The sequence below is a fragment of the Phaethon aethereus genome, assembly GCF_964289735.1.
Source record: "Phaethon aethereus genome assembly, chromosome: 7".
NCBI classification, from domain to species: domain Eukaryota; kingdom Metazoa; phylum Chordata; class Aves; order Phaethontiformes; family Phaethontidae; genus Phaethon; species Phaethon aethereus.
The window spans coordinates 5,914,624-5,940,401 of NC_138583.1; the positions used below are offsets into that span (position 1 = coordinate 5,914,624).

The following is a 25,778-nucleotide window of genomic DNA, read 5'->3' on the forward strand; positions in this document are numbered from 1 at the left end:
CATAGTCACGGGTGCAAGGGGAGATTCTGTCAGGTAACAAACAGTGCCTCTAGGCACTGGATGAAGGAAGGTGCATTTTGCTGAATTATTTTTTTTAAATTAACTATTAATTTGACATATCCGTGTTTCCATTGAGAGAGGGATGTCCATCACATTTTTGCCTTAGATTGTCTGTAACCTTCAACAAATCTCTTTGCATTGTTTTCCCGTAAGTCATGCTTTCAAGCTTGTACATGCAGTCACTGTACAGCTCTAGAAGCAGAGTGAACCTGCCACCAGGACAGACTAGGATTAAATACTGGGGACCGCGTCCTTTCTGTGTTGGACAGGAAAGTTCTTCCTTATTTTCTCATCATCTTTCTCAAACTTTCAGGTTTTTTCCTAAACTTCATTTTTTTTTTTCCCAGAGCGCTTTTGAGTACGTCTAGGCCTGACCACTTTTAGCACTGATGGGAACTTCTGATGCAATGTAAATCCTTATTCTTCCCATAGACAAATACATCCTTTGATATATTGTCCTCTCTGCCACGGCAGTGCCCTAGAACCAATCTGCCCTCTTCCCTTTAGCCGCTCGTGTGATGGGGTCCAGCCGTGGAATCTCTACGCTGTGGTTAGTGCTGACGAGCCGTCGGCAGAATTATCAGCCCGGTAATTTCTTCAGCCGTGGGCTTGGAATATTCTTACTAACAGGAGAAGGGAGGCTTTGTAACAGGTCTTTTAATTGTTCTTGCACTGTGTTCAGCTTAGCTTTGTCTTTTGAGGGTAGGTATTTAGTTAATACTCTAGAAGCCAATACAGCTGTTCTTTTTAACACCTCCATGTAGTTGCTTATGTAGCTTTTGTAAAGAAAAATGTTTTTAAAATTACCCGATGTAACTTTTTGTAGAATATGAAACAAATACTTGTAAATCTGTAAATAGCTTTTGGAAAAAAAAATAATAAATTTAATTGATCCGCAACTTCGCTGTGGGAATAATGTCACTTTATTTAAATTTGTAATTCAGAGTATTTTGAGTATTTTATTATGATTTTTTCAGATTGCTTAGAAAGTCTTTGCATGTGGTGGGGAGCGGGGAGCTACCCTGCTAATGACGTACCAAACCAAGTGCTGCTCCCGTGCCTCCTGAAAGTATTCAGAGAGTGTTTTCCGGTGGGCTTTATGTGGGGAAGTTACGGAGGCAGCAGGGTTTGATCTAGGATATAGATGATGCTAATACCTACTGCTTTAATAAGTAACTTTTCAAAAATTATGCAGCTAAACAAAATTAACTTTGAAATAGGCAATCTTTTAAAATCAGTATATAGTGCATTTCTGTAACATGCAATAAATTTCTATTACTTAACTGCAATCTTTTCCTGCTCGCGCAGTATCAAAGCAGCCCAGTTTGCAACCTTCTTGGGAAACGACTTCTGCCTTCAGGAACTGGGGCCATTTGCATGTACACAGAAAAACATGCTGCTGCTGCTGCTCCTCCTCCTCCCTGCACAGGGCTCTTGCACAGGTGGTTCACTTACCATCCTTGCACCTGCTTCTCTGAAAGCAAAGGGAAACCCCAGTGGTCCCCAGCATTCAGCACACCACTGCTCGCTTCTGCCTGTCTCAGCAAGCAAAGCAGCACTTCAATGCCTCGTACTCTTCATCGTGAACGCTGAAGTGCAACTTTGTGTACAGCGATCACCTCTAAAACGTCCTCGCTGACTGAGCAATCTTTTTTTCATAGGTTTTCTTCTCAAAAAAATTCCTCTGCAATTTAAACCCTGCTTAAGTGACTCGAAAGGTTCAACGCTGCGTGCTGCTCTTGTTTACAGGTGAAGCATCGCTGTGGAAGGGATAGGACCATCCGAAGGGATTCACTGTCCAGGACAGTGGAATTTCATTTGTCAAAGACTCTTGATTCAGCGTGCTTTTTGCACATTGCTTGGTTATACAAAGTGGCTCAAAGCAGAGCTCCCAACCTGCTCTCAAAAGGTAAGTCTTAAACAGGGGTTAGCATTCCTTCTCATAAAATGGGATGCAAAGTATGCCTGAGCGAGGCAAGGCTACAGAGCTGACGAGATTTTACAGCTCTCTGCTATGCTGACTGAAAACAACACGTTTCCATGAAGTGTACATGTCCATTACCTCACTATAAGGTATTTTTTCCTGCAACTAGATTAATGTTTGTCCTGATGTCTGCCCTCTTAGTTTCATGAAACACCTAAGCTTTTTTGGCAACAGACCAAGGACCCACTGGTTTTTAACTCCATGCTCTTAAGACCCCTGGTGCAGAGATCTCCCTCCCCTTCCTAGCCAAAAATATCCCAGTATTTGTACAGCTTCCTCTGCCATTACCCTTTCAGCTCTTACTTCCAGTCACCGTGACACAAGAACACGCTCTCTAGTGAAACAAACTCCATTCTCCTCTCTCCCACAATAAGACATTTATTACATATATAACACAGTACTAGCAAAACAGGTGACAGACTTTCAATACCCAAGATCACATTTGACATTTTAAGGGAGGCATTCAGGACAAAGCATTTAATTTGGGAGATCACATTGGCTCAGAAGAATAAATAACCTTTTTTTCATTACACATCAGGTATGCTGTCTTCAAACAATAGCTTCTTTCTTACATTATCTTACATGTCACAAATGCACAAGAAGTTTTATCACTGTCTTTGGGTTGTGTGTTATTTAACAAGTATTGGGCTTAGAGTTATTTTAGAGAGACTGTGTATCTAGTGAGCTCATCCATAGAAGAGCTTGTCAAGTTTTGAACAAATACAGACAAATCAGCTCTGTGCAGCAAAAAAAGAAGCTGAACCATGTTTAAATACAGTAATTTCATGACAGAAAAAAAAGTCTTAACTTGCTTCTAAATCCCCCACTCTTCCCAAGAGCAATGTTTATGAAAAAATACTAAGTAGATAGCTTCAGCTTAACTAGTACTTGACCTATTTCATGTTAGCTAAAAGCCGTGCTAGTGTTCTAGTTTGCTCTGCAAGTTAACATGTGTGAAATGCAATGTATCTTAGAGTTCTACAGCAAAGCATGGAACTAAACGCTGTCGTTGGGTTTTGTGGAGGCACAAGCCTTGGGCACTGCTCGATTGTGCATTTGAAGACAATGGCAGACTGTGGTAGAACAAAGAAGTACTTTTAGCCTCCACAGCTTTACGCTGCATTGAGAAATTATGACATACAACTTATCAAAAGGGTTTAGGAAAGATTGTTACCAAATAAACTAGTCTATTCATCTACCTTTTTCCCCTTAAACAAGCGATTTTTTCAAACTCATTCACTACACCAAGATTACATAGAACTGAATCAGTGTTGGTAGGAGTTACAGTACAACCACCTTTATTGAACCATAGTACAACATCTTAAACCAACTGTGGTCTTGAATATGTAATACATCCTTAGGAGTAACTAGTATAAAAAGTATCAACATCAGTGGTTTGAATATAAAAATTTATTTAAAGTCAGAGTATGCAACAAATAAAACCTACAGAAAACAGATTTTCCCATCACAATCTGTTGCTTACCAAATAATATTGTGAAAACACATTCCTTCAGTCATTATAAAGTTCTTAAAATACAAAAGAAATTAAATTTTGTAAGAAAGTCTAGTAGACCAGAGACTGTTTCTTCCAGGATGTTTTGTAGAAGCAAGGCTATCCTTCAATACATTCCACGCCATCCTCCTCCACCCATACTGCCTTGCCCATAGTATCCTCCACTATTTCCACTGCCACGACCTGCAAACAATTGACACAAGGTCACGCATACATACCTTAAAAAAAGAAAAAATGGATGGGTAATACAGAACAGTTGGTTGAAGATGACAACTTATATTAAAACAGTACATCAGCACTATTTTTCTAAACAAGCATTTGCTGCAGTAGCAAGATGCATAAAACCCCAGGTAAGTTACAGTTTAAATCAAACCACTACCCTCCTTCCCTTTCTCCCAGCACACTAAGCCCACTACCCTTCCCGATCGTCCGGCAGAAGACAGACATAGCAACGTTTTCACAAATATACTTAAAAGAGAACTTTTACTTACTGTATCCGCCCAAGCCATCGGGAGTTCCGTATCCACCACTGTAATTGCTACCCATTCCCATTCTACCAACAGAGCCGTAACCTTGATCTGAAAAGCAGAAAGCGTCATCATTACAAGCTGGGAACTCATTAGACTTGGCAAAACGTCAGCTAAGTCTGGAATTGCTGCGTACCCATTCCGTCTCTGCCATAGCCTCCCATTCCAGAACCACCTCCAGCAGTTGAATTCAGGAATAGTTCGATATATCGATGCTCTGTAAGAAACAAAAAAGCCTTACTTGGTCTTTTGTTTCAGAAACCAGAAGCACAGAGACACAAAGCCAGAAAACCCCACCTCACAAGTAGCAGTTCCAAGCCCACAAAAAGCAAGTTTGAAATGTGATAAATGACAAAAAGTCTTAGGATTTGTATATTTTTACTGCACAGCAGCTTAAGTGCCGTTTAAGCCCTTAGATCCAGTTTACCCTTATAAACCCTGCTAAAGCCTGGTCAATGGAAGCTTCAGGTAAACATGACACTCACGCATGTGATTTTTATCCTTGGACATGGCAGCTACCGCATCCTCATGTGTTACAAATTCCACATCTGCCTCTCCTGTGGCTCTTCCATCTGCCCCAATGTCAATGTGAACTCTTATAGGATTCAACGGTGAGAAGAACTAGGAATAGAAACAACAATAAAGTCACATTAATGCAGAATTCAAGCCAGGTACTTTTTTTTTTTTTTTATCCCAAGGGTTAGTGGAGCACTGCATTAATTTCTTCTCATCCTACCACATAAATATAATGACTGATTTCCAAAGTATTAGTTAGTGATAGCAGACCTTCAATACTAGACCGACCTACACTTAACAATCTATTATTATTACAAAACTTGAAAAGCTCCAGCTCCAGAGCTCTCTTTAAAAACAAAGATACAAACAAAAATTCTTGCCCACACGCATCACTTTAGGCACACAAGTTCTAATAGGATGCCATCCCGGAAGAGGAAAACCAATTACTTCGTTTTTGAAGAAGCAGAGCCAAATACATTTCTCAAAGCAGGGACAAACTTAAGGAATTCAAAGAAAGATGACTGTCTTCCTTGCTACAGAACTGAGAGAGATACAGTGGTATTTCTGACCAACAGCCTTTTTACCAAACTGTATGTGCAAACAAACCCTCAGTATACTACCGAAGTACTACTCATCAACTTGCAATAACACACTCTGAAATCAAAGCCTGAAGTCTGGCCCTTGTTTTCACAGAGTCTTTCGACTAAAGAAAACAAATCAAACTGATAGAAGAAAACATAGCTCAATTAAAAAAAAAAAAAGAAAATAAGCACAAGCTTATTTTATGTCTGCAGAGTATCGCTCTCTACAACCACCTGAAAGGGGGTTGCGGTGAGGTGGGTGTTGGTCTCTTCTCCCAAGTAACCAGCGATAGGACAAGAGGCAACAGCCTCAAGTTGCACCAGGGGAGGTTTAGACTGGAGATTAGGAAAAACTTCTTTACTGAGTGGTCAAACATTGGAACAGGCTGCCCAGGGGGGTGGTGGAGTCACCATCACTGGAGGTGTTAAAAAAAAAAATCATGTAGATGTGGCACTTCAGGACATGGTTTAGTGGGCGCGGTGGTGCTGGGCTGATGGTTGGACTTGATGATCTTAAAGATCTTTTCCAACATTAATGATTCTGTGATATATTACATAGGTATTACTAATAAAGATGGAGCCCCCTGGAGAGGCTATGTTTAAACCAGGCCTTACATCCCAGGAAAACTTTTTCCCCCTACAAACACCACATCTATACTGACACAAGAATGTATTCCCAAAGCCTTCTTATAAGTCATAGAATAAGTTCTCCTCTGATTGAACAGAGCTGACGACAGTTTTCCCACTCTGCCCCTCCTAAAACAAGTCTCAGATCAACATACAAACTACAAAGTTTCACATCTGCTATCACTCTTCCACAGAACTCCGTTAAACTTCTGAAAGCCTTAAAGTGAGGATACTGATTGCAACAACCGTTCTCTCTCCAATACACCTTTTACGGAAATGAAAACACAGAAGAGTATGGGGATTAATTTAGATATGGTTTGGCTGACTTCTTCAGCAACCTTACCTCAGACATTACCTTTATAAAAGCTCATTTACTACTAAGCTTTGGAAAACTCAACATAAAGGGACATGACTTTAGTTAGCAGACGTATTAGAGCTATCCATCACTTGTTTGAGAACTTTAACCAAGTTTGGAACAGGAAACACAAGAACATGCAAACTCTTGTCATTAGAAAGCCCTTTTCCCCATTGTACTTACATTAGCAATATCGTTTTCTGTGGCTCGAAAAGGCAGTCCTCTCATGTGAACAAAATGACCGCCACCATGGAAACCTGACCCTGCATCTCCAGCTCCACCATAGCCATGTCCTCCCATACCTATTAAAAAACCCAAACCAAAGCACAGGCCTGTAAGACCACCATGAAAAGCCAGAAAAGCAATTACTACTGTTTCTCTGAAAGCACTGACTTTATACCACTGAATGTAAGGTATTTACACTTCCCCTGTATCAACTCAAAACACTTCACTGGAAGACATCCTAAGCAATGTATTTACCTTTTCCTAACATTCCCCAATTCCCCTCTTTTTTTAAACAACCTTCTTTCTTTACAAAATAATCTCATGAACAAAGCAGTATTTCCATCTTGGAAATAAAACTACATCTTACAACTCATGTGATATAAAAACATTTTAAAACAAACTATTAAAAAAAAATTATTTTTACCTCTCCCATCCCTCATTCTGTCATCATAGCCATCATTTCCATAGCCATAGTTATTATAGCCACCATAATCATCAAAGCCACCATATCCTGTGCAATCGAGAGAGAGAAAGGAACAATTACATCATTACTTAAAACTCACAAAGCAATGCACAAGAGTCAATTTTTCAGTCTTTGGGCACCCAGAAGTTTGCAAACAGCCTCTACAGGCTGTTCAACCTGGATTTCTGAACAGAGTGCAAATGTAGATTTCCTTTTATATAGTAAGACTGAAACATGCAAGTGAGAGATCAAAATCTGCTGAAAATATCCTTTCCTTACTATTTCCATTAATCTTAAGTGCTAAACCACATTTTTTGATACATTACAAGTGAAAATTTTTTGAGAAGCGTGTCAAACCTAAGGGGTACTGCAGCTACTGCCATTTCTTTATTTCTTGACAAAGATGTCAGAAACATGAAACTGACAACAGAACCTCCGGTCATTAGATAAACATACCACCGTCATATCCACCACCTCCTCGACGCATTCTGTCATACATACTTCCACGCCCAGCTCCATAATAACCCCCTCTTCCTCCTAATGGTCTATCATATGGTCCAGGTCGTTGTTGTCCCATCATTCTTCTTGGCATGTCACAGAATCCTCTGATTTCGCTCTTACTACTCTTGAAGATTTCAATATATCTAATAAAAGAGGATTTTCAAAGGACCAATAAGAATACACGCATAAGCTGTCGGAATATTATAAAAGGCCACGCTACGTTTTCTATAACTAAACGTACAATCCAACAGAAGTGACTAGAGATACCATACAACTTAAGTTTCTCCTCAAAACCGTAAGAATCTTAAGTGTATATAAAAAAAAACCAAAACACTTTACAGTGGCAAAAATTACTATGTGAAAATTCTAGCTGTACAAATTAAGCATAAAACATGTCTTTCCAGTATGAGAGGCATACTGTTGAAAAACAATGTCTAGCCATAGTAGCATTTATCACAAATTACCCTACACAAGAACTATTGAAACAATTTTCTGAGTTTAGCAAACTACCCAGAGCAATACTGTCTCCCCCACCCACCAAAGCTACTGTATTTCCCAAGTTAACTTAGGATCAGTTATAAAAATTCTTAAAAACAGCCAGTTCCATATAATGGTCCCCAACCCCCCCAAAAGCATTACTGACCCACAACCCCCAAAAATAAAGATTTAACACCATCCCAAACTCTCCATCCCCACCTGTGCCCTATTCTTTCCTTGTGTTTCCCCAGAGCATTTTCTGCTATCTCCTTTGAAGCAAACTGCACGAAGGCCTCCCCTGTGCTTCTCCCCTGGTAGTCCAGCGTCAATGTTATCCCATTTGGCACGATTTCCAACCCTTTAACCCAAGGACAAATAACCCCATCAAGGGGAACAGTGTTAAAGGCTGAAACATTCCCATCTGTAGCAAATACTTAAAGCATATCTAAACAACAACAACGAAAAAGAAAACCACCTTGTTTCCCCCATCACCCAACAATACAAGCCAATGATCTTTCATTAAACATTTATGGATTTAGCCATACTTCTTTTCTGTTTAACTATGCAAAAATACAACCACCTAAGTTACATGAAGAAGATATAACTACCAATCAATCAATTTAACTGATCCAAATGCTAACATTCAGGTTACCCCAATATGCATAATTTTTACCACCTCGACAGAATTAGATACATACTGTGTTTTACTACATCTACGGTTATTTGTACTTCATTTACAGGGCATAATTCTTAACTTAAGATAATCTAATTTAACACAATCCCTCCCATCCACCCCATTAATAGCTATTACAAATTAAAAAATGCAGAACATTGTGCAAAAGATGCAAGAAAATTCAGTCACTATACTTTGACTATACTAGAGGTACCTTGGAAAAACTGAACAATCTCTTCTTTGCTGCAACCAAATGGCAGGCCTCGAAGTCGTACCACTGTTCCATCATTAGTCGTATCATTTGGCCCATTGTGTTTTCCACTCCAGTCCATCTTTGATTGAAATCAAATCCTAAAAAAAAAAAAAAAGGGGGGTGGTGGAATCTTTTGAGATTCCATATATGCTAAGTCCCTCCCCTCAAAAGAGATCTGGTAGTTTCTCTGCAGATCACTAATATTATAGGTAATCTGCTTTATTTCTGTTATATAATGTATTTAAAATGGTACTTCATCATGTCCACGGCATGTACATACCCAAAACCACCCCAAACTCCAATAGGGAACACAGAGTGTAGAGAGGGCAGAACATGTGTAGGCAAAGCGCACGAAGCTCATTATTTACTCAAAGTGCATTGAATCATCCATCCTATAAGGTTTTGTGCTTTTTGTTGTTGTTGTCGTTATTTTGGATTTTTTTTAAGCATGACAATTGAAAAAGGGGTAGGAACCACGCAACGGTTCCCGCGTGGAAACACAAGGCCTTCCTTTGTCTGCAAACAAAGCGCCACGGGCCACCCTCCCCGTTGTTTTTTGTTTGGGGTTTTTTTCCTTCCGGAAACACCGGCGATGCGTTACCTCTAATTACAAGGGCCCGGGAGCAGAGGGGGAACGGCAGGATCACCTTGAGGGGCAGCGGCTGCGGGGTCGGCACCGCCCGGGCAGCAAGGCGGGCGCCGCGCACCGAAACCACGGCGGGGAAGTCGGAGCCGCGCCGCCCTCAGTCGGGGTGTGTGTGGGGGTACCGGGAGCGCCCCACAATGGGCCGTGCGGCCGCCGAGCCCCAACAACGAGGACGCCCTCCTCAGGCGTGGAGCGGCCGCCGCCCCCGCCTCGCCGACTACCGCCGAAATCGCGGCCCTCACCCGCCGCCCGCTCCCCGGCGCCATTTACCGCGCCTCCGCAGGGCTGCCCCCCGCTCCCGCCCAGCTCCCCACCGCGCCCCACGGCCACCTCTCCGCTTCGGAGGAGCTGCCTGGCCTCCTCCCGCGCAACCTCAGGTCCCCCGAGAGCCCCTCGCCGCCGCCGCACGCCGCTCTCTTGGGGCCGTCGCCGCCCTCGGCTCCACCACTCAAAATGGCGGCGGCGCTCGGGAACGAGGCTCCGCGGAGAGGCGCCGCGCCGCCCCCTCCCCCCCGCCCTCCTCCGGCAGCGCCGCTGCCCGCGGCTCCCGCAGGCGGGCGCCGGCCCCGATACCGCGCCGAAGGGCGGCAAGGCCCGCCCGCCTCAGGGCCCGAGATCCCGCTGCTATCGCCACCCTGCCTGCAGACACCCCGGGCGAGCCCAGCTGAGGCTCGCTCAGCCCGTCCTTCCTCTCCACTCACCAGAAGACCCTCGCACACCCCTCGACGTGCCCCGACAGGAGCTTCTGCCGGGAAGGAAGCTCCTCCTCGCTTCCAACCGGCCGGCAGGCTGGAAACCTACGCAACGAAGATGGACAGGATGGCGTCCCGGCAGCGCAAGTATCGCGATACCCGCGCCGCGCTCCTCAGCCCTGGCTGGGCGGCACCGGGCACATGCGCGCCTCCAGGGAGAAGAGGCGACGGCGCCTGCGCGACAGGGCGAACGGGGGAGTTCCCGCCTATTCCTTTCACGACTCCGGCTGAGGGGCGCCGGGGCGCATGCGCCTTAGGTGTGCGGTCACGCGGGCCCTGTGTTCGCTTGGCGCCAAGCGATGCTCCGAGCTGTGGGGGCGCGCGGCCGGGGGCGGGTTGCGCGAGCGCATTCAGCGGCTGCAGGGCGGCGGCGCGTGCCTGTAACGGTTGCCCGGGAATCGCCTCACATAGACGTCGCCTCACACAGGCGGCGGCCGGTCGTGCCCTCGAGTGTGTGTCACTGAGGGTGTTCGGCTTCCCTGGCTTGGGAGGGAGGATAGAAAAGGTTGTCCGCTAATGGGCGCACGCAGCGGCTCCCGGCGTCTCCTCGGCTTTGCGGCTGTGGTAAACCCGCGGCAGGCTGGACCCAGGGGGAGCCTCGCACAGCTCCTGCCTTCGCAAATGCTTCACGGTGGGACAGGCTGGGCCGGGCGCTGTGGTGGAAGGGCCCGTTAGAGCGTGCTGGAGCTAGTAGCAAGCGATGCAAGAGGCAGGTTGTTTTAAAGAACTGGAAACAATCGGTGCCCAGCGCTGGTGTGGAAGGAGGCTGGAGTCCATGTACGTGCTCGGAAATGACGGGACAGGGTCCCGCTGGCTCCTCTGCCGTTAGGGAAACATTAACTTAGAGTTCTGATATCATGTGGTGAGAAAATAGGTTAGCAAGTGCAGAAAACAGCTTGAGACGAAATAGGCGCAAACGACCATGCAAATTCCCATTTTTACGGTTGATGCCTTTACAAACCGGCCATTTTCTGGAAATCCTGCGGCAGTTTGTCTGCTTGAAAATGTAAGTTTAAAAAAGAACTATTTTATGAGGCACTGCAGTGGTATTTGCCATTCTGTACTTGGCCTGAGCACTCAGCACTGCATTAAACTTTGCTTCCTTTACTCGGGAGTTCTGCCTGCAAGCGTAGTTTGCTGTCGCTGCAGAATATAGAGAAATTAGCACAGGGGTACTCTTTCATCAGAACGATTTCATACAAGACATACTTTGTATTTTTTTATGTTTTTAACAAAATTATTTTTTTAAAGGAATATAAGCAAATGGATTTAGAATGAAATCTCTGAAAGGAGGTGCAGTAACATGAAATCAGTACTCAGTAGTTTTTGAAAGAAGTGTTAAAGTGTGGGTTTTAGTTTTTGTGGGGTTTTTTTTTGCTCCCCTTTCTCTCTCCTTTTTTTTTCTTCCACCTCGCCACTTTAGATTTTTCTGTGGAAGGAAAGAGGGGGACTATAGACCTGGATCTGAGTTTTTCACCGTTACTGTGTCAGGTTCAGCTTTAGCCAAGTTTAAGCAGCCAGTTTTTATCACTTCAAAGTTGCATGGTAGCTGTAGTGCAATTAACAGTAGTCATCCTTTGGAGTCTTGAGATTTTAACGTTTTTTCCACAGTACCTGGGGCTAGAGGCTTTAGTGTCAAAGTTAAAGCTGAGATTCTAGTTCATAATTTTATTCTAAGCTCCAGGAAAGTATGGTGCAGTTAGCAGCAATATTTCTGTTCTCTGTTCCCTTCCGAGTCTCAGCAGATGTTTTACAAAAACCACCGAGAGTAATTAATGCAAGAATAGCAAAAGAAGCCCTTTCTGTGCTTCAGAAGTGCCACAGGATGGCAGTATTTCAATAAAGTTCTATTATTTTTAATAACATTTTGGTTGGTCTTTGTTCTGGTTTAGTATCTTTTTAAGTGTCTAATTGACAATCAGGACTATTTTCCTGAGGAGAGATGCTTGTTACTGTAAAAAGTTAGAATGTTGTTTCGTTGTATAGAATTTGCTCTGCAAATACAGGTCTATGATACACATCAGTAATTGTTTCATGTCTGTAGTATGGGATCATTGGCTGAAAAGGATTAAAGTTATTAGGGGAAATAAGTTAGCAGAGCAAATTTTTATCTGCCCAAGGTTGAACCTGTCCACTCAGTACGTGGTTTAATTTGTGTTTCAATATTTTTGAAGATTAAATTCTCAAACCTGTCAGCGTAATTGTGAGGACAGAACAATGGAACAAGGGTCAAGTCAAATTTTGTACAATCACTACAGCTCGTATATCCTGGGATCAATGTTCACTAGTTTAAATCTGCAGGCAGTTAAAGCAGAATGTAGTGAGGTCCAACATTTTTGTTTTTCGGTTTTCCTCGTCTCAGCTTCTACTGACTTGGCATATTGTTCCCATTGCTCAAAGAGTGGTACTCAAGGGTACAGCTGTAAGCACCAATCAGCCATCTTGGCCATTGCCTTAGACATTACTACATACCGCTTGCTGGCATGGATTTTTCAGAGTTATAAAAAGAGAGTTGTAGTTATTTTTAGCCTATGTTAATAATAACTTCTCAGTGCCACTTTAATCATGACTTTAACAAAATATTCATGTTCATGGACAGGCTGAGTTTAGTTTTTTGGTGATTTTATTTTCCATGTATTCCAAGAATTTGTAAACTAACAGGACAGACATGAGAAAATGCCTATGTATCACCATGATTTGAACTAGTTATCTCATTTTATGCATTTTATACTTACCCTCAGAAAGTATGTTGAACTAAAAATGAATCTATGTTTTATTATAATAGGAAATGAAATGCCTGTATTTATTTGACAGAAAATTTGATGCTGCCTTTTTTGGCCTGCTTTTAATTGGATTTGTTTCTTCATCATTAGACCTTGGATGAAGATTTGCACCAAAAAATCGCAACAGAAATGAACCTTTCAGAAACTGCTTTCATCAGAAAACTGCACCCTGGAGATGACTTTATCAAAAGTGAGTGGTTCTCTTCACCCACCAAAATCTCTTACAAGGGAATAGGAAGACACTGTGGGTGCATTTATAAGGAGCGGTGCTCATTTGTAAGACAACCAAAGCAAAATCTTGGAGTTGTGATATATCTTACTTAAGATAATAATAATGAGCCTTTTGCACATGGATTCTTTTAAGTATTTGTGCTCTATATCAAATTCATTTTACAATATGCAAACACCTATTATTAATAAATTAGAACATTTGTTTTAGTGCCTTTTACTAAATAAGCAAGTTGTATATAGAAAGTCTCCCAAAAATGCTGTGCAGAGACCTTACTACTAATAATCTCCTGAGATAAGTTCTTACCATACAAGCAGGAGAACAGAAATGGAATGTACTTATTCTGTATGCACAGGACTGCAAAGTGAGTAGAATCTGGCTTGGCTGTTTAGGAAGTCATCACTGGGGTAACTGTGAGCTATTATTTTAGTTTGTAACAAAACTTCATAAGCTGCCTGTGGAGCCAATGCTGGAAAATACAGATTTCCAACAAAACTGGGAAATCTGAAGTTACCCAAATCAAACACATTAGGCTGCTCATTTGATTGGTTTGAGTAGAGGGACTTCCCTGGTGTTCTTTTGTAGGGCGTGTATATATGTCAGGAGAGGAAATGGAGAGACACTAGACAAATTAGAATATATCAAATACAGAGTCTGGTCAAAATTGCTTTGTGGATTAGTTTTCAGCTGAATTGGTTTGCTGAATCTGCTCGCTTTGCAGTTGGGCTGGAACCCCACTAGACTGCTGATAGATTCCAGGTCAAGTTATCGTGTTGGCATGCCCTCGCTTTGATACAACATAGTAGCGGAGAGACGTAAAGAGAGCTTTGGGGTTATTTGCTGTCTGAAAGAGGCCCTAGAACAGTATGCAGAGAAATTGTTCTTTATCATTTGTTTGTTTGTTCAGGGAGTGGGGTTTTGTACAGTCTCTAAAGAGGATTTTCGTAACGTAAAACTATTATCGCTTACTCTTATTGTTAACAAATTGGAATTTGTCTTAGGCTTAGGCCAATTGCTTGAATCAAAAAGTGATCATTCTTCTCACTTTTCATGTTAACACCTTGCCAATATGTTTAATATGTTTATTTATTTTAAAGTCATCCATATCCAATAGCATATAAAATGCCAGCTCCTTTCTCATTAAAGTGCTTTTGGTATTAATGGGAGTAGAGTTTGTGACATCAGACCCCTACAGCTGCTGAAGAGGTGCACGATTTTTTTCCAAGGAATTTATTCACTGAACTACACCTGAGAATGTGTGTATTGAGGGATGGTGGGAGTGAGAGGAGACCAGGGACATAGAAATATCATTTGTGAGACTATCATCTGCTTCTGGAACATTTATGAGACTATCATCTGCTTCTGGAACATTAATTGGTATAGTGAGGGCTTCTGGACAGAGAGTGTGTTTTTGCAGGAGTATGAGTTTTTGACCAGTGCCTATAATTTAATTTTAATTTAAAAAAATCTACATTATTTCAGGGATACATTAATTTATAAGAGTACAAAATGTTTTCTCAGTCTGAGTATAGCTGTATATCTCAAGCATCCAGGCAGGTGTTCTGGGTCACAGAACTTGTCTGTCTCCAGTTGGTCACAGCTGTCTCCATTTCCTCCTGCTCTCAGCCACAATTTCCGCTTGGGGAAGTGCATTAACACCACAGGGCAGGAGCACAGCTGGGCTCTGTGTCTGCCTCGTCTTGGAGCACTTCTCTGCCATGTCCATTAGTTTCATCCACTAGGTTTTGTTGGGATTCTATTTGTTTTCATTAGATAGGGGACTCTGACTTTAGTGCACTAATTTTTCATGGGGGCAATGAAAAGACTTGCTTGAGGGTTTTTTTAAATGTAATTTATTTCTTTTGTACCTTTTAGTTGTCTTTATGTGGTAATTATTCACTTGAAATAGATTTTCATAAGCATGATCTTAAATGCCATGGTGCAAGAACACTGGAAAAGCTACAGGAAACCAAGTATAGTGCACTTGAGTTCCAATTTTTTTAAACAACAAATAGAAATATGATTTCTAGTGAAATGAAAGGTTAGTCTACGTTAGAGGCTTTTACCAGACTTCACTGGTGGTTTAAGCAAAATAATTCATAACTGACATGGCTCTGATACAGCTTCCATTATACCAACAAAAGTATCTTTAACCCCTAAAGGGTAACCCAGCCTGCAGGTGTATAGAGATCGCAACCGTGACTTCATAGGATTCCATAATACACAAGGACATGGAGGCTTTATCTTCTAAATTATCTACTTTATTATAGATTACCAGAAATACCACAAAAATTGCCACTAGCAAGTATACCTATGATTAATAAAGTGAATATATCTCTCTTAAGCTATTATAAATTATTATCAGTGATCAACAGTATAGCAGAAATCAATAATAGCAGCAAGAAGTATATATATAAACATTACAAACTTATCGCTAGTCAGTAATCAAACTTAGCAATAATATAACAGTAGATATACTTATGATGGATTACTTACATGTATATATTTATGGTACCAAGCACATTAAATAGATTCCAGGAGGGAGGACAAACGGATGGCAGAAGGGGGCCCAACTGTCCCAGAAGTGGGAGGACAGACAAAACCAAGCCCAGAAAGATGCCAGAGCCCCCAGAATAAAATAACAGTCTCACTTCAGAGATGATCTGTGTCATGGAGTTTGGAGTCAGTCATGTGTCCCCAGCAAGGGTCCATGATCTCATAGAAAGTTTGTGCAGACCTCTTTAGCAAAGGGAAAAATATATGCAGCACAGAAAACTCTTGGAGAGAGAAGCTCCATTTTGGGTAAAAAATAAGTGATTTTTGTGTCATAGAGACATAAGAGAACATAGGACACCACCACTTCAAGAAGCCAATAGATGCTGTTAATTTCTGTTTTTTACCTGGAACAGCCAATAGGTGGTGATGTTTTCTATTCTTTCAGACCAATTTTTATTTTTCCAGCCTGTATTCCTGTTCTTTCAGTTAGAACAACCAGTGGCAGTTACCGATTCTTACTTTCTCAGGATGTTTCCCCCTCTTTCTAGACTATTTTTCAGCTTTTCAGGTGATAAGTTGCTGTTACAGTTTGTTGGTTTTGTGCTTATCGATGGTATCTCAGTATGGGTCCTGTTTCTGGCTACACTGCAGCACTTCAGAGGTGCCAACTGCGCTTCTTCGGGGTGCTTTTTGTTCCCAGGCTGGCAGGCATTTCTGCTCTGCAGCCCCTTTGCTCTTGTAACAAAGTAGCTTTCCTCTATTAGTAGTAGACTCCTGTTGACCTGACTCAAAAGCAACAGCTATTCAAAAATCGGTACAGAACAGGTTCCTAAAAGTGAGTTTAAGACCAAGACTGATTATAAAATGCATTTTTGATTAACTGAAATGTCTAACTGTATGAAGTTTTGAGATAAATTGAAGAAATAGACTTCTCCTTAATAACACTAAATAAACTTTATTTTCAAGGTTCCTGCTTTGGACTCAGGTGGTTCACCCCAGCCAATGAAGTTCCTCTCTGTGGTCATGCTACACTTGCAGCAGCTGCTGTGTTGTTTCACATACAAAGTATGTTTACAAGCTGTTTATTACTATGACTTTTTAGAAAATTTACTTCTAATTGAGAAGATCTCTGTTTTCTACAACAAACGCAATTAAATGTTCAGAACATTTAGAGAACACATACGGAGATACCTTAGGTATTGTCTTTTACAACTGCTCTATAATTGTAAGGTTGTAGTGTGATGCCTACACCTGGATTCTGAGGCCCTACTATTACTCTTGGTTTAAGAGAAGCGCTAAATATGCAAATGTCAGCTGAGAGAGGTGCAGTAGAATTTGATGAATAGGGGATATTGCCCTTTCTATTAAAAGGAAACTCCCGTTCATTCTAGGAAGGTGCATGAAAGATTCACTGGCAACTGCTGTATTTATTAGCCTCAGCAGATTATTTATTGAATTAGTTGGGAATTTTGTCTCGGAATACAGGTTTACTGTAGTTATTGTATTTTAGCTGCATAACTTAACTTTTTCTGAATATACTGTGCTACTCTAAGAGCTATAATAATTTAGATTCAAACTCCTATGTTTGATAATGTTGCAATGTTCTGTCTCTAGAAAACACAAATTCAGTTCTCACATTTGTGACACTGAGTGGGGAATTAAAAGCCAGACAAGTGGAAGATCATGTTGTCCTGGACTTACCGCTTTACTTAACCTACCCACAGGTCAGTAAAAATTTTATTCATTAAAGGCTTTCAAGGCAAGTATGTGTTTATGTTTGCATGTGTATGTAAGTATATCTGTCTAGCTATAATTGGACGGATACATACATATATATGTTCTGGTTTTTACTGCATGGTTTTGTGGTGTTTTTTTTCCTTCAGGTACTTCAGGAAGTAGAAGAGTTAATAAAGGTAAAAAGAATTTCTATGTGGTCCTAGAAGCACATTTATAATAGCTATACTTATTTTTATATACTAAAATGCCTGAAAAGTGGCAACGTGGCATTGCTTGATGTATTTCTGAACTTGAAACACTAAACTTTAAAGGTCAGACTCATGCAGCTCAGGAAACGGAATTCTCCAAAATAGTGCAGTTGAACTTTTGTCTCCCACTACCATTGACTGGAGGGTCAGTATTTATTTCAGTGGCATTTTCAGCCTATTGTATGCATGTAAGGGCAATCTAGTGTCCTTGCCCTCTTTTAGGTCCCTGACTTTCTTTCCAAGTTGACATATACAGATCTCTTAGCACTTAGCTATATCCATTCATGCACTTAGTGCGTTTACTTTTCTTGCTTGCATGTACTTGAGGTCTGCATGAAAGACCTTGCATAAACCTTGTTATAGCAGGGAATTTATTGGACAACAATGTTAAGGAAATAATATTTCGTATTCAAATTATGATGTTTTTCTTTGCCTCCTTTACCTTTTCCACCAGGCAGCCATTGGTGACATGATTGTTCAAGATCTCCGTTATTCTCCGGACACAAAGAAACTCTTAGTCCGCCTCAGTGATGCTTATGAAAGGTGTCTTATACTTTTTTTTATTGAACCTGCAAAGATGAATAAAATCAATCTGAAATCTATCTCCAAAAAAAAGGAGGTGTAGGAAACAGTTTTAATGATGGTGTGATTTCCTCATCCGAGTAAAAAATTTTTAAAAAATTCCAGTAATCTAGCAGGAAATTGTGAGTCTTTCTTCTCAAATGAAGAAGTAACAGTTACGTAGCTATAGAGGTCCGCTTCGTGAGACAGGACACATTGACAGAATGCCATAGAGTTGTATTCTCCTTTGACTGTAATCTGCTTACACATACTTAACAGCATCATAAGTAGCTTTGTAGAGGAAATTCCTATTCAAATTATTTAAAAACATTTTTTAATCTCAGAGAACTGAATTTCATTGTTACATCAAGTATGATTTGGATATACATTGCCAAAACACAGATTCTTTAATCAGGCCAAATTACTACTATTTTCACTTGAAGTTTGGCCTAACTTATATTTAAAGGCTGGGCTAGTGAGGAGATAGAAATAGTCCCAGCTGTGTACTTGTTATTTTTACTCTTTCAGACTTTATTTTGTAGGGAGGTATCTGCAGCTTCACAGGCTTGAGATTGTTGTAGTGTGCTTTAGAATCGTGTGAAGATCTGAATGGTGCTAGTTGTTTGCTCTGAAAGGAGGTGGAGTGCTTACTCTTTATATTATGTAGTGAGGAAGTATTTTTTCAATGATTAAAATGTTCAAAGAAAAGTGTGTAGGTAGTATTTTTTGTGGCTAATATACCAGGATGCTCTGTTTTCAGGAATAAACAGGAAATGCATGGCTTGAACTTTTTTCTCTGCTCACTCAGAGTGTATTATATTCAGGGTAGTCTTCTGTCAAATGACATTGGGAGGACACTGCTAGGAATCTTGTCTCCTCTAACATTTTACCATGGCTCTTTTGGGATTGTGGAGAAGATGATTTTGTAGTTTTCTGTTTCTTTTCTTTTCAACACTTAAATTAATGTAAAATGAAGAATATGGACTATTAGCATTCTATAATTGTATTCAAGGTCTGTGTTGGAGGAACTGCAAGTGAGTGCACAACGCTTTTTGTCAGCTGAAAAGACGGGAAAAGTGAAAGGACTCATACTCACCCTTAAGGGAAATTCCAGTGGAAAACATAAAGGCCATGATTTTTACTCCAGATATTTTGCACCTTGGTATGGACTTCTGGAAGACCCTGTTACAGGTATGTGTTTGTGTGATAAGTGGCTCTTACTCTTGTTTCAGTTCAATTAAAAGGGTCTTATTAAACTTCATGGATCTGGTTTCGTACTTCGGAGTCTTTCGTCTAAATTACTGTTTTATATGGACAGGAGGAGTGCACTCATTAAACTGAAAACTTTCATGACTGATGCCAACTCATTCAGAAAAAATCAGCTTCTTGCTGTCATCAGGCCAGATATTCCTGTGTCGTTTTTCAGATCTTTTCTCTGAAGTATTCCAATTAGAGAAAAGCAAGAAACTAGTTAGATATTGAATGAGTATTGAATGAGAGGTAGAAGTTCATACCCGCTTCTGTTGGTGCTCTATGTGGTTTTTTTGCACTTCATCTGGGATGTCCTCTAGTTTCTTGACACTTCTTGTGGATATTCTCAGGCCTATGAATAATATGAACTCAGCTAGTTGTATATTGAGGGGCAGGAAGGCTAGTTCTCGGCCTGTTCCTTTGATGTTCCACTCAGTAGGTGCGATAATGATTGCTGCAGAATAATGTTATTTGCTTAGGTACCAGTTAATCACAGGTTAATTATTAGTCAGCTGAGAATTTGGTCAAAAATGCTCATTAAATGTTTTGCTAAATAGAGAGAAAACTTTCTTTGTTGGAATAATGCTAGTTATTCAGCACTCCTAGCAGAAAGAAAGGTTCACTAAGGAATATAAGCCATGTATTTCAGTTATTTTTATTTTAAGCTTTCAGTTCCGCTTTCCTGATAAAGCCGAGTATAGCCTGGTAGACATGTCTAATCCCAGAGCTCATTCCTTAGGATTTCTGGGAAGACTGGTATTGATATGTACAAAAACCTAAAAGTTTCCTGAATCTGAGAATTTTCTAGGCTTGTTATAGCTCACTGTTGCTTGTCTTCCATCTTTAAGTGTCCTTTCTTTTATAGAAATAAATCTTTTTATTGTATTGCTGAAGTATACTTTTAACAGTGTTACGGCTTTGTATTATATTTCTTTTTGCAATGATTTCTTAATAATGTTACATGTCCCGGTGTTCTTATCATTATCATGGCCCTGATCATTATAAGTTACTTCACAGTAGGGTTTCCAGCAGAGTGTCTTTGCCCCTAGCTGCTAATGTAGGCTGAAGCAGCATTTCTAGCTATAAATCTGAGAAATCATCCTAAGTTTTTAAGCCATCTGCTGGTCAGCAAACAAGAAATTGGTCTTAGTTTTCAGAAGCTGTGGTGAGAGACCTTTAAAGATCAACTTGAGTATACCTGATACTTACCAGCATTCAACACTGGAAAAAAACCCTGAGGTTTTGTTGTGAAAACTATTAGGAGAGGAAATGCTTTTGTTTTACACAATGACTTCTGTGCACCTGTTCCTATTCTTAAAAAAGAACCAAAAGCCTGTTCAGATTTTTGATGGGTAGCTGTTCATGCTTTGTTGAATAACATCATGTTTAGATGAATAATATTTTGAATTTAGTATTTTGAGATTCTGTTATTAGGAAACTTTACTTTTTGGTGAAAAAATGCATATTTTGGCTCGAGTATTTTAATCTGTACTATTTGTTATTCCTATCAATTGTGGCTAATCATGAAGCCCTGACCTAGGCAAAATTTCCATTGAAACCAGAGGATGAGGAAGTAATACTGCTTTCTTGTAAATAAATAAAAAGTTAAAGCCTTAAGTTCCATCTGCTGTGCAAACTCTTTGGTGTTTTTGCTCTAGAGACACATGTGGCACTTATGTATTTATGGCATTTACGTTTTGAATGTGCTTGCCCTATAAAGTACTGATTGTAATTTAATTCTGTACTTTGTTTTCCAATTTCTTTTAAGGATCTGCCCATGCTGTTTTAAGCAGCTACTGGTCAGAGCAGCTGGGGAAGAAGGAAATGCTCGGTAAGAGAAACTGTTTTCTTGCAAAGCTACCTGTTTATGTAAAAGCTACTTATTAAAAAAGAAAAAGTTATATTACTACTACAATCCAAACTGTACCAATAACTCCCTATCCATTTTATCAATATGAATAGAGTATTATATTTTGTATGTGAGGTGATCTTTAAGAAATGCTTTCTTTCCTACTCATCAACATGACACATCATGCCTGTAGGGAGTTTGAGGTCTCAGTTTCTGCATTGTAACTCTCTGCACTTAGTTTTTCATTTCAACTTTTGGATTTTGGTTCTCATGACTTCTCTGAAGATTCTTCAGAATCCATAATGTTGGGGGAAAAAATCCTGACATTTTCTGAAGAAGAGAAACTGTCTTTGGTAATTCATCCTTATGGACTGGCTGTTTCTCAGAAGATTTTGGCATTTTTGGATGTTAATGTGGAATTTAAAACTCTTCCATGCCATCTGTAGATGCTTCTTTTCTAAGTAATCAAACAGACAGGAATTCTGTCTGCATTTTTAGATTATACTTCGTAGCTGTTTTGCATTTTCCTGTATTTTGTATGTATTGTACCATTTCCTCTTTTAGCAAAACTATCTCAAGCAGCAAAGGCAATTGATGCTGTAATCAGCTTCTCTAATGTCTTTAGCATAAAAAAAAGTCTTATCTTCCCACAAGATATTTTTTTTTTCTTCTTTTTGTTTTTTTTTTTCATATTTCATGCATATATGTCCTCAAACTTCTTTTGTGGTAGAAATGATACAAAACAGATTTAAAGAGAACAGGTTCAGTTGACATCAGATCAACATGTGGTCTCTACAGTGTTTATGAGAAATAACTTTTCCTTACACGCACGTGACTGAGGGATATCAGGGAGTACTAGGCTGAATTCTATGACTAATGAGATTACTTGGAAAAGGTGGCTGGGAATCGAGAAGATTCCGTATCACCAAAGATTAACAAATAAGCATTTTTTTGACTTTTTAGAAACCTTTGCGGTAGATTCTGTAATATCTGATACCTTTTATTGCAAGAATGTAGGAAGATTTTTCTTCCATAAAATGAAAGATCTCTTAGTTCCAAAATAGATCAGCTATGAAATAATATAAAAATGAGGAACATTAAATCTATTGTCAGATCTCGCTGGGTATTACGATGTCTAGGAGGAGGTCAGCTGCATATCTGCTGAAGTATTGGACATAATATCCTGTGTTTGGGTTCTCTTCCTACTTTCATCAGACCAAATTGTCAAACAATATAACCACCCCCATCAACTACAAAGAGAATTTTCCAGTCTTTTTACAAGGTGAAATACTTTATATGGTTTCAAGAAAGAACGTACATATCCATTAATTTAAGCTGAGTGTTAAATTGGACTTCAGTATCAGTTCTTGCCTTTTTTTCATTTGCAGAGTCTCTGCAATATTAAAAAAATTATAATCTCTCATATCAGAGGTATAGACTTTCATGATTGCTAATGAATGCCATGTTTAGCAACTGTCTCCGTATCCAGCCCTTTACATAGTTTTCACATTTCTAAGATAACACTTATAAACGTGCATAAGGAATTCAATGTAACCATTGAAGTAGAGGATTTCCCAAATTATTGTGAAGGGACTTTATCCAGGACAATTTTTAATCTCAGGTGAAGCTAGAGGAATCTTTCTGTGCCTGTTTACTTCAGACAACTGTATTAATTTGTGGGGAAATTTTGGTTCTTGTAACTGCCTTTAACTTCTCTGATCACTTCCCAGTACAGAACAGGTTTATAGCATCTGAGGGTGTTTTTTTTCGGGGACACACATGGACCAACCAAAAACCAAACCTTACTTTGATAACAAGATCATACTTTCACAAATCTTGCCAGGATTTGTTTCATCTTCTAACTTTTCAGTCTTTTCACTTTTTTTTGTGTGAAGAAGTTGCTTTATTCAGGTAGAGTAAATGTACATGTATTTAAGTTTTTGCTAATTTGAATTCTCATGAAGTGAAGAGTTTTGCAGAGTTATAACTGCAGCTTTGATCTTTCCCTGGTAATCTCAAGATATAGATGGACCGCATCAGATTTACACATAAGTGTAACATTTCTGACAAAGGATAGGTGTTTCCCTCCATCTATCACAAGATTTGTGTACCTTTCTTAGAATTAAAAAAGTCTTTGAGATCTTAACTTAAGGAACAAGTGCTTCTTTCATCAGTCTTTTCATAGGGTTTAGAAAGTCGACTAAAATAATAGTGATTTCTAAGAATAGATATTTTTAGAAAAGTGGCATTTGTTCCTGAGTTGATGTCATTATGATGATGTCATGAAGAAAATCCATTACTCAAAGTTTGTAAGGAATGGTGATTTGGATACATCAAGGCTGGTAAGAAGCTCCTCCAAACAACAGGATAATATTAGTACAAGGCTCCTTGTGAATGCAGGAGTGCGTGATTCTATGATTCTGTTATTTCAGCATGCTCAATCTCACAGTCCTTGTACCTATTCTTAAACTTTCCTCTGTCTGAGGTTAATTACAGAGGAATTCAGGGCACTGTGAATTCAGCTGTTTATATATTATTTCTACAGATCAGAATGTACGTATTTGTTTTTATGCAACACATACATAAAATGTATATGTGGTATGAGGTATTCCTAGTAAATACAGACACGGAATGGACATGCAACAACTTCTTGATCCAAAAGGTGAGTGCACATCAGAGATGCTTGGATGTCTCTGGAGGCATTGCTATTAAATGAAATCCTCTAGTTATTGAAATGTTCCATGCAGCTCTGTTTACTTTCAGACATAGTTGAAGTATCAATGCTTCTGTGTGAGAGAAAGAAAAGATCAAGTATTATTTTCATATAAGCTTGGGTAAAATTTCCTTCTGTGTTTGTTGGATCTTTTTCTTCTACTTTGGAGGTTTCTTTAAAAATAAAATAAAATGGACCAGTGTCAAAACATTCTCAGTAATCCTGCCATGAAACTGAGAGCACTGGTTCCACATTTAAAGAAAGAAAAAACCCAAACCCCAACCAACCTCTGAAGATTTGAAATAAATTAAGCTCTTTTATTTACATCTGCTATCATGAGAGAGTGGGAGAGTTTAGCTGTACGTCTACACTTGGCAATAATAACTGGTCAATTTTAGCATGGTTTGGATCTTTAAGAGCTTGAAAAATTACAATTGAAGGCATTACTCCATACATAGGTGTTATTCTGACAACTTAAAACCAATAACCAGTAGTTGAATACATAGAAAAAAACAAATAGTATCAATATAAGTCTCTATAGCTCCTGTGTCCACTGCTTTGGAGTGTTTGCTTTCTCTGAGAATCTAATACCCCATTATAAGGAAGAGCTTTCTTGTCAGCTGTGGCTGAGAAATTGTTTTAAAGCGTACAGTATATATGCCATCTGTTAGAGATCCTATGCTCTGTTGTGATCTGAATACTGTCTCTACCCAATTTACAAATTGTGGATTTGTAAGGAAAAACATGCTCTTTGGCTTTGAACAACTTTTGTATCATTGAGTAAGGAGACTGAACATGAATGCCTCATCATCCATTTACAGCCTTTTACAAAAACAACACTCTATGAAACTCAAACCTTTGCTAAATGCCATCTGAAACCAGACCATTTTCTGATCAAGTAGTTGTGCAGCTAAAACTGGACTACTGAAACAAGTCTACAGACTCAACATGCTAAGTGAACATTATTGTCCGACCTGTTTATGACTGAAAAGTTTAGGCAAAAGTTTAGTTTTGTCATTATTTACAAGTGGAAGGCTGTTTCTACTTAAACTTTATCCAACTATATTAAATGAAATATTCAGGATTGTATAAATAAATATCTGTTCCTGTCTACGTAAGAATTTGGTCTCAGTTTGTGACAGCTGAAGCAACATCTATGTTTCTTTGTGGACTTTTTCCACTAGTTGCTTGAGTTTCATCTACCTATTAGCCAAACACATTCTTTGAACCTAGTACCTACTTCAGATGCTCAATACTGCTAAAGTGGTTCTTCATTCCCATGCAGATAATACTCTGTTTTCTTCCTTCTTACCTACAGAAACTGTTTACTCCATGAATGGGAGAATCCAAGACTTCTTTAGATATACAAAGGAAACTTGGTTGGCTGCATCACAGCAAGCTATCCTTCACTGCTTGTATTAACTAGCATTTTTGTCAGACTCAGTAGACAAGTTCTAATCTGAGATACACCCTCAGCTAATCTTCATCTTTAAAGACAATTCATCCAGGGTTGCCCTGGTGCATTGCTTGCCCTGGTGCTGCTTGCTTTCTGGAGAGGGAAGCCTCATTTCCTTGAAGTTTTTGTGGATTTTTAAATACTTTATGATAGATACTAGTTTAACTGTGGATTCTTGTTTCCATTTAGCTTTTCAATGTTCCCGCCGTGGAGGAGAGTTGAAGATTTCACTGCGTAATGATGGACGAGTTGACATTGCGGGGCAAATTGCTATTGTATTAAAAGGAAACCTGAATTTCTGA

General features: G+C 39.8%; 2 protein-coding genes across 5 annotated transcripts; one reads left to right on the top strand and one right to left on the bottom strand.

Moving 5' to 3' along the window:
- Positions 1–3,444: 3,444 nt before the first annotated feature.
- Positions 3,445–9,267, bottom strand: HNRNPH3 (heterogeneous nuclear ribonucleoprotein H3). Of its 4 annotated transcripts, none has more exons than XM_082002144.1 (9): positions 8,717–9,267; positions 8,049–8,187; positions 7,353–7,495; positions 6,813–6,899; positions 6,347–6,465; positions 4,570–4,705; positions 4,221–4,301; positions 4,049–4,135; positions 3,445–3,740 (listed from the first exon to the last, which is right to left on the bottom strand). In XM_082002144.1, exons 1-9 carry the CDS (start codon positions 8,832–8,834, stop codon positions 3,664–3,666), a joined length of 987 nt encoding a protein of 328 aa, XP_081858270.1. In that variant the 5' UTR covers positions 8,835–9,267; the 3' UTR covers positions 3,445–3,663. The 4 variants fall into 4 exon arrangements, with proteins under 4 accessions (XP_081858270.1, XP_081858269.1, XP_081858268.1 ...); XM_082002143.1 differs by having other exon boundaries at positions 7,326–7,495; XM_082002142.1 differs by having other exon boundaries at positions 7,308–7,495.
- Positions 9,268–11,075: 1,808 nt separating this feature from the next.
- PBLD (phenazine biosynthesis like protein domain containing) lies at positions 11,076–25,778 on the top strand (the record flags this gene model as incomplete). The annotated part of the gene is made up of 9 exons (XM_082002431.1): positions 11,076–11,159; positions 13,027–13,126; positions 16,628–16,726; positions 17,276–17,385; positions 17,545–17,574; positions 18,101–18,189; positions 19,220–19,398; positions 21,227–21,289; positions 25,666–25,778. 9 exons carry the CDS (start codon positions 11,076–11,078, stop codon positions 25,776–25,778), a joined length of 867 nt encoding a protein of 288 aa, XP_081858557.1.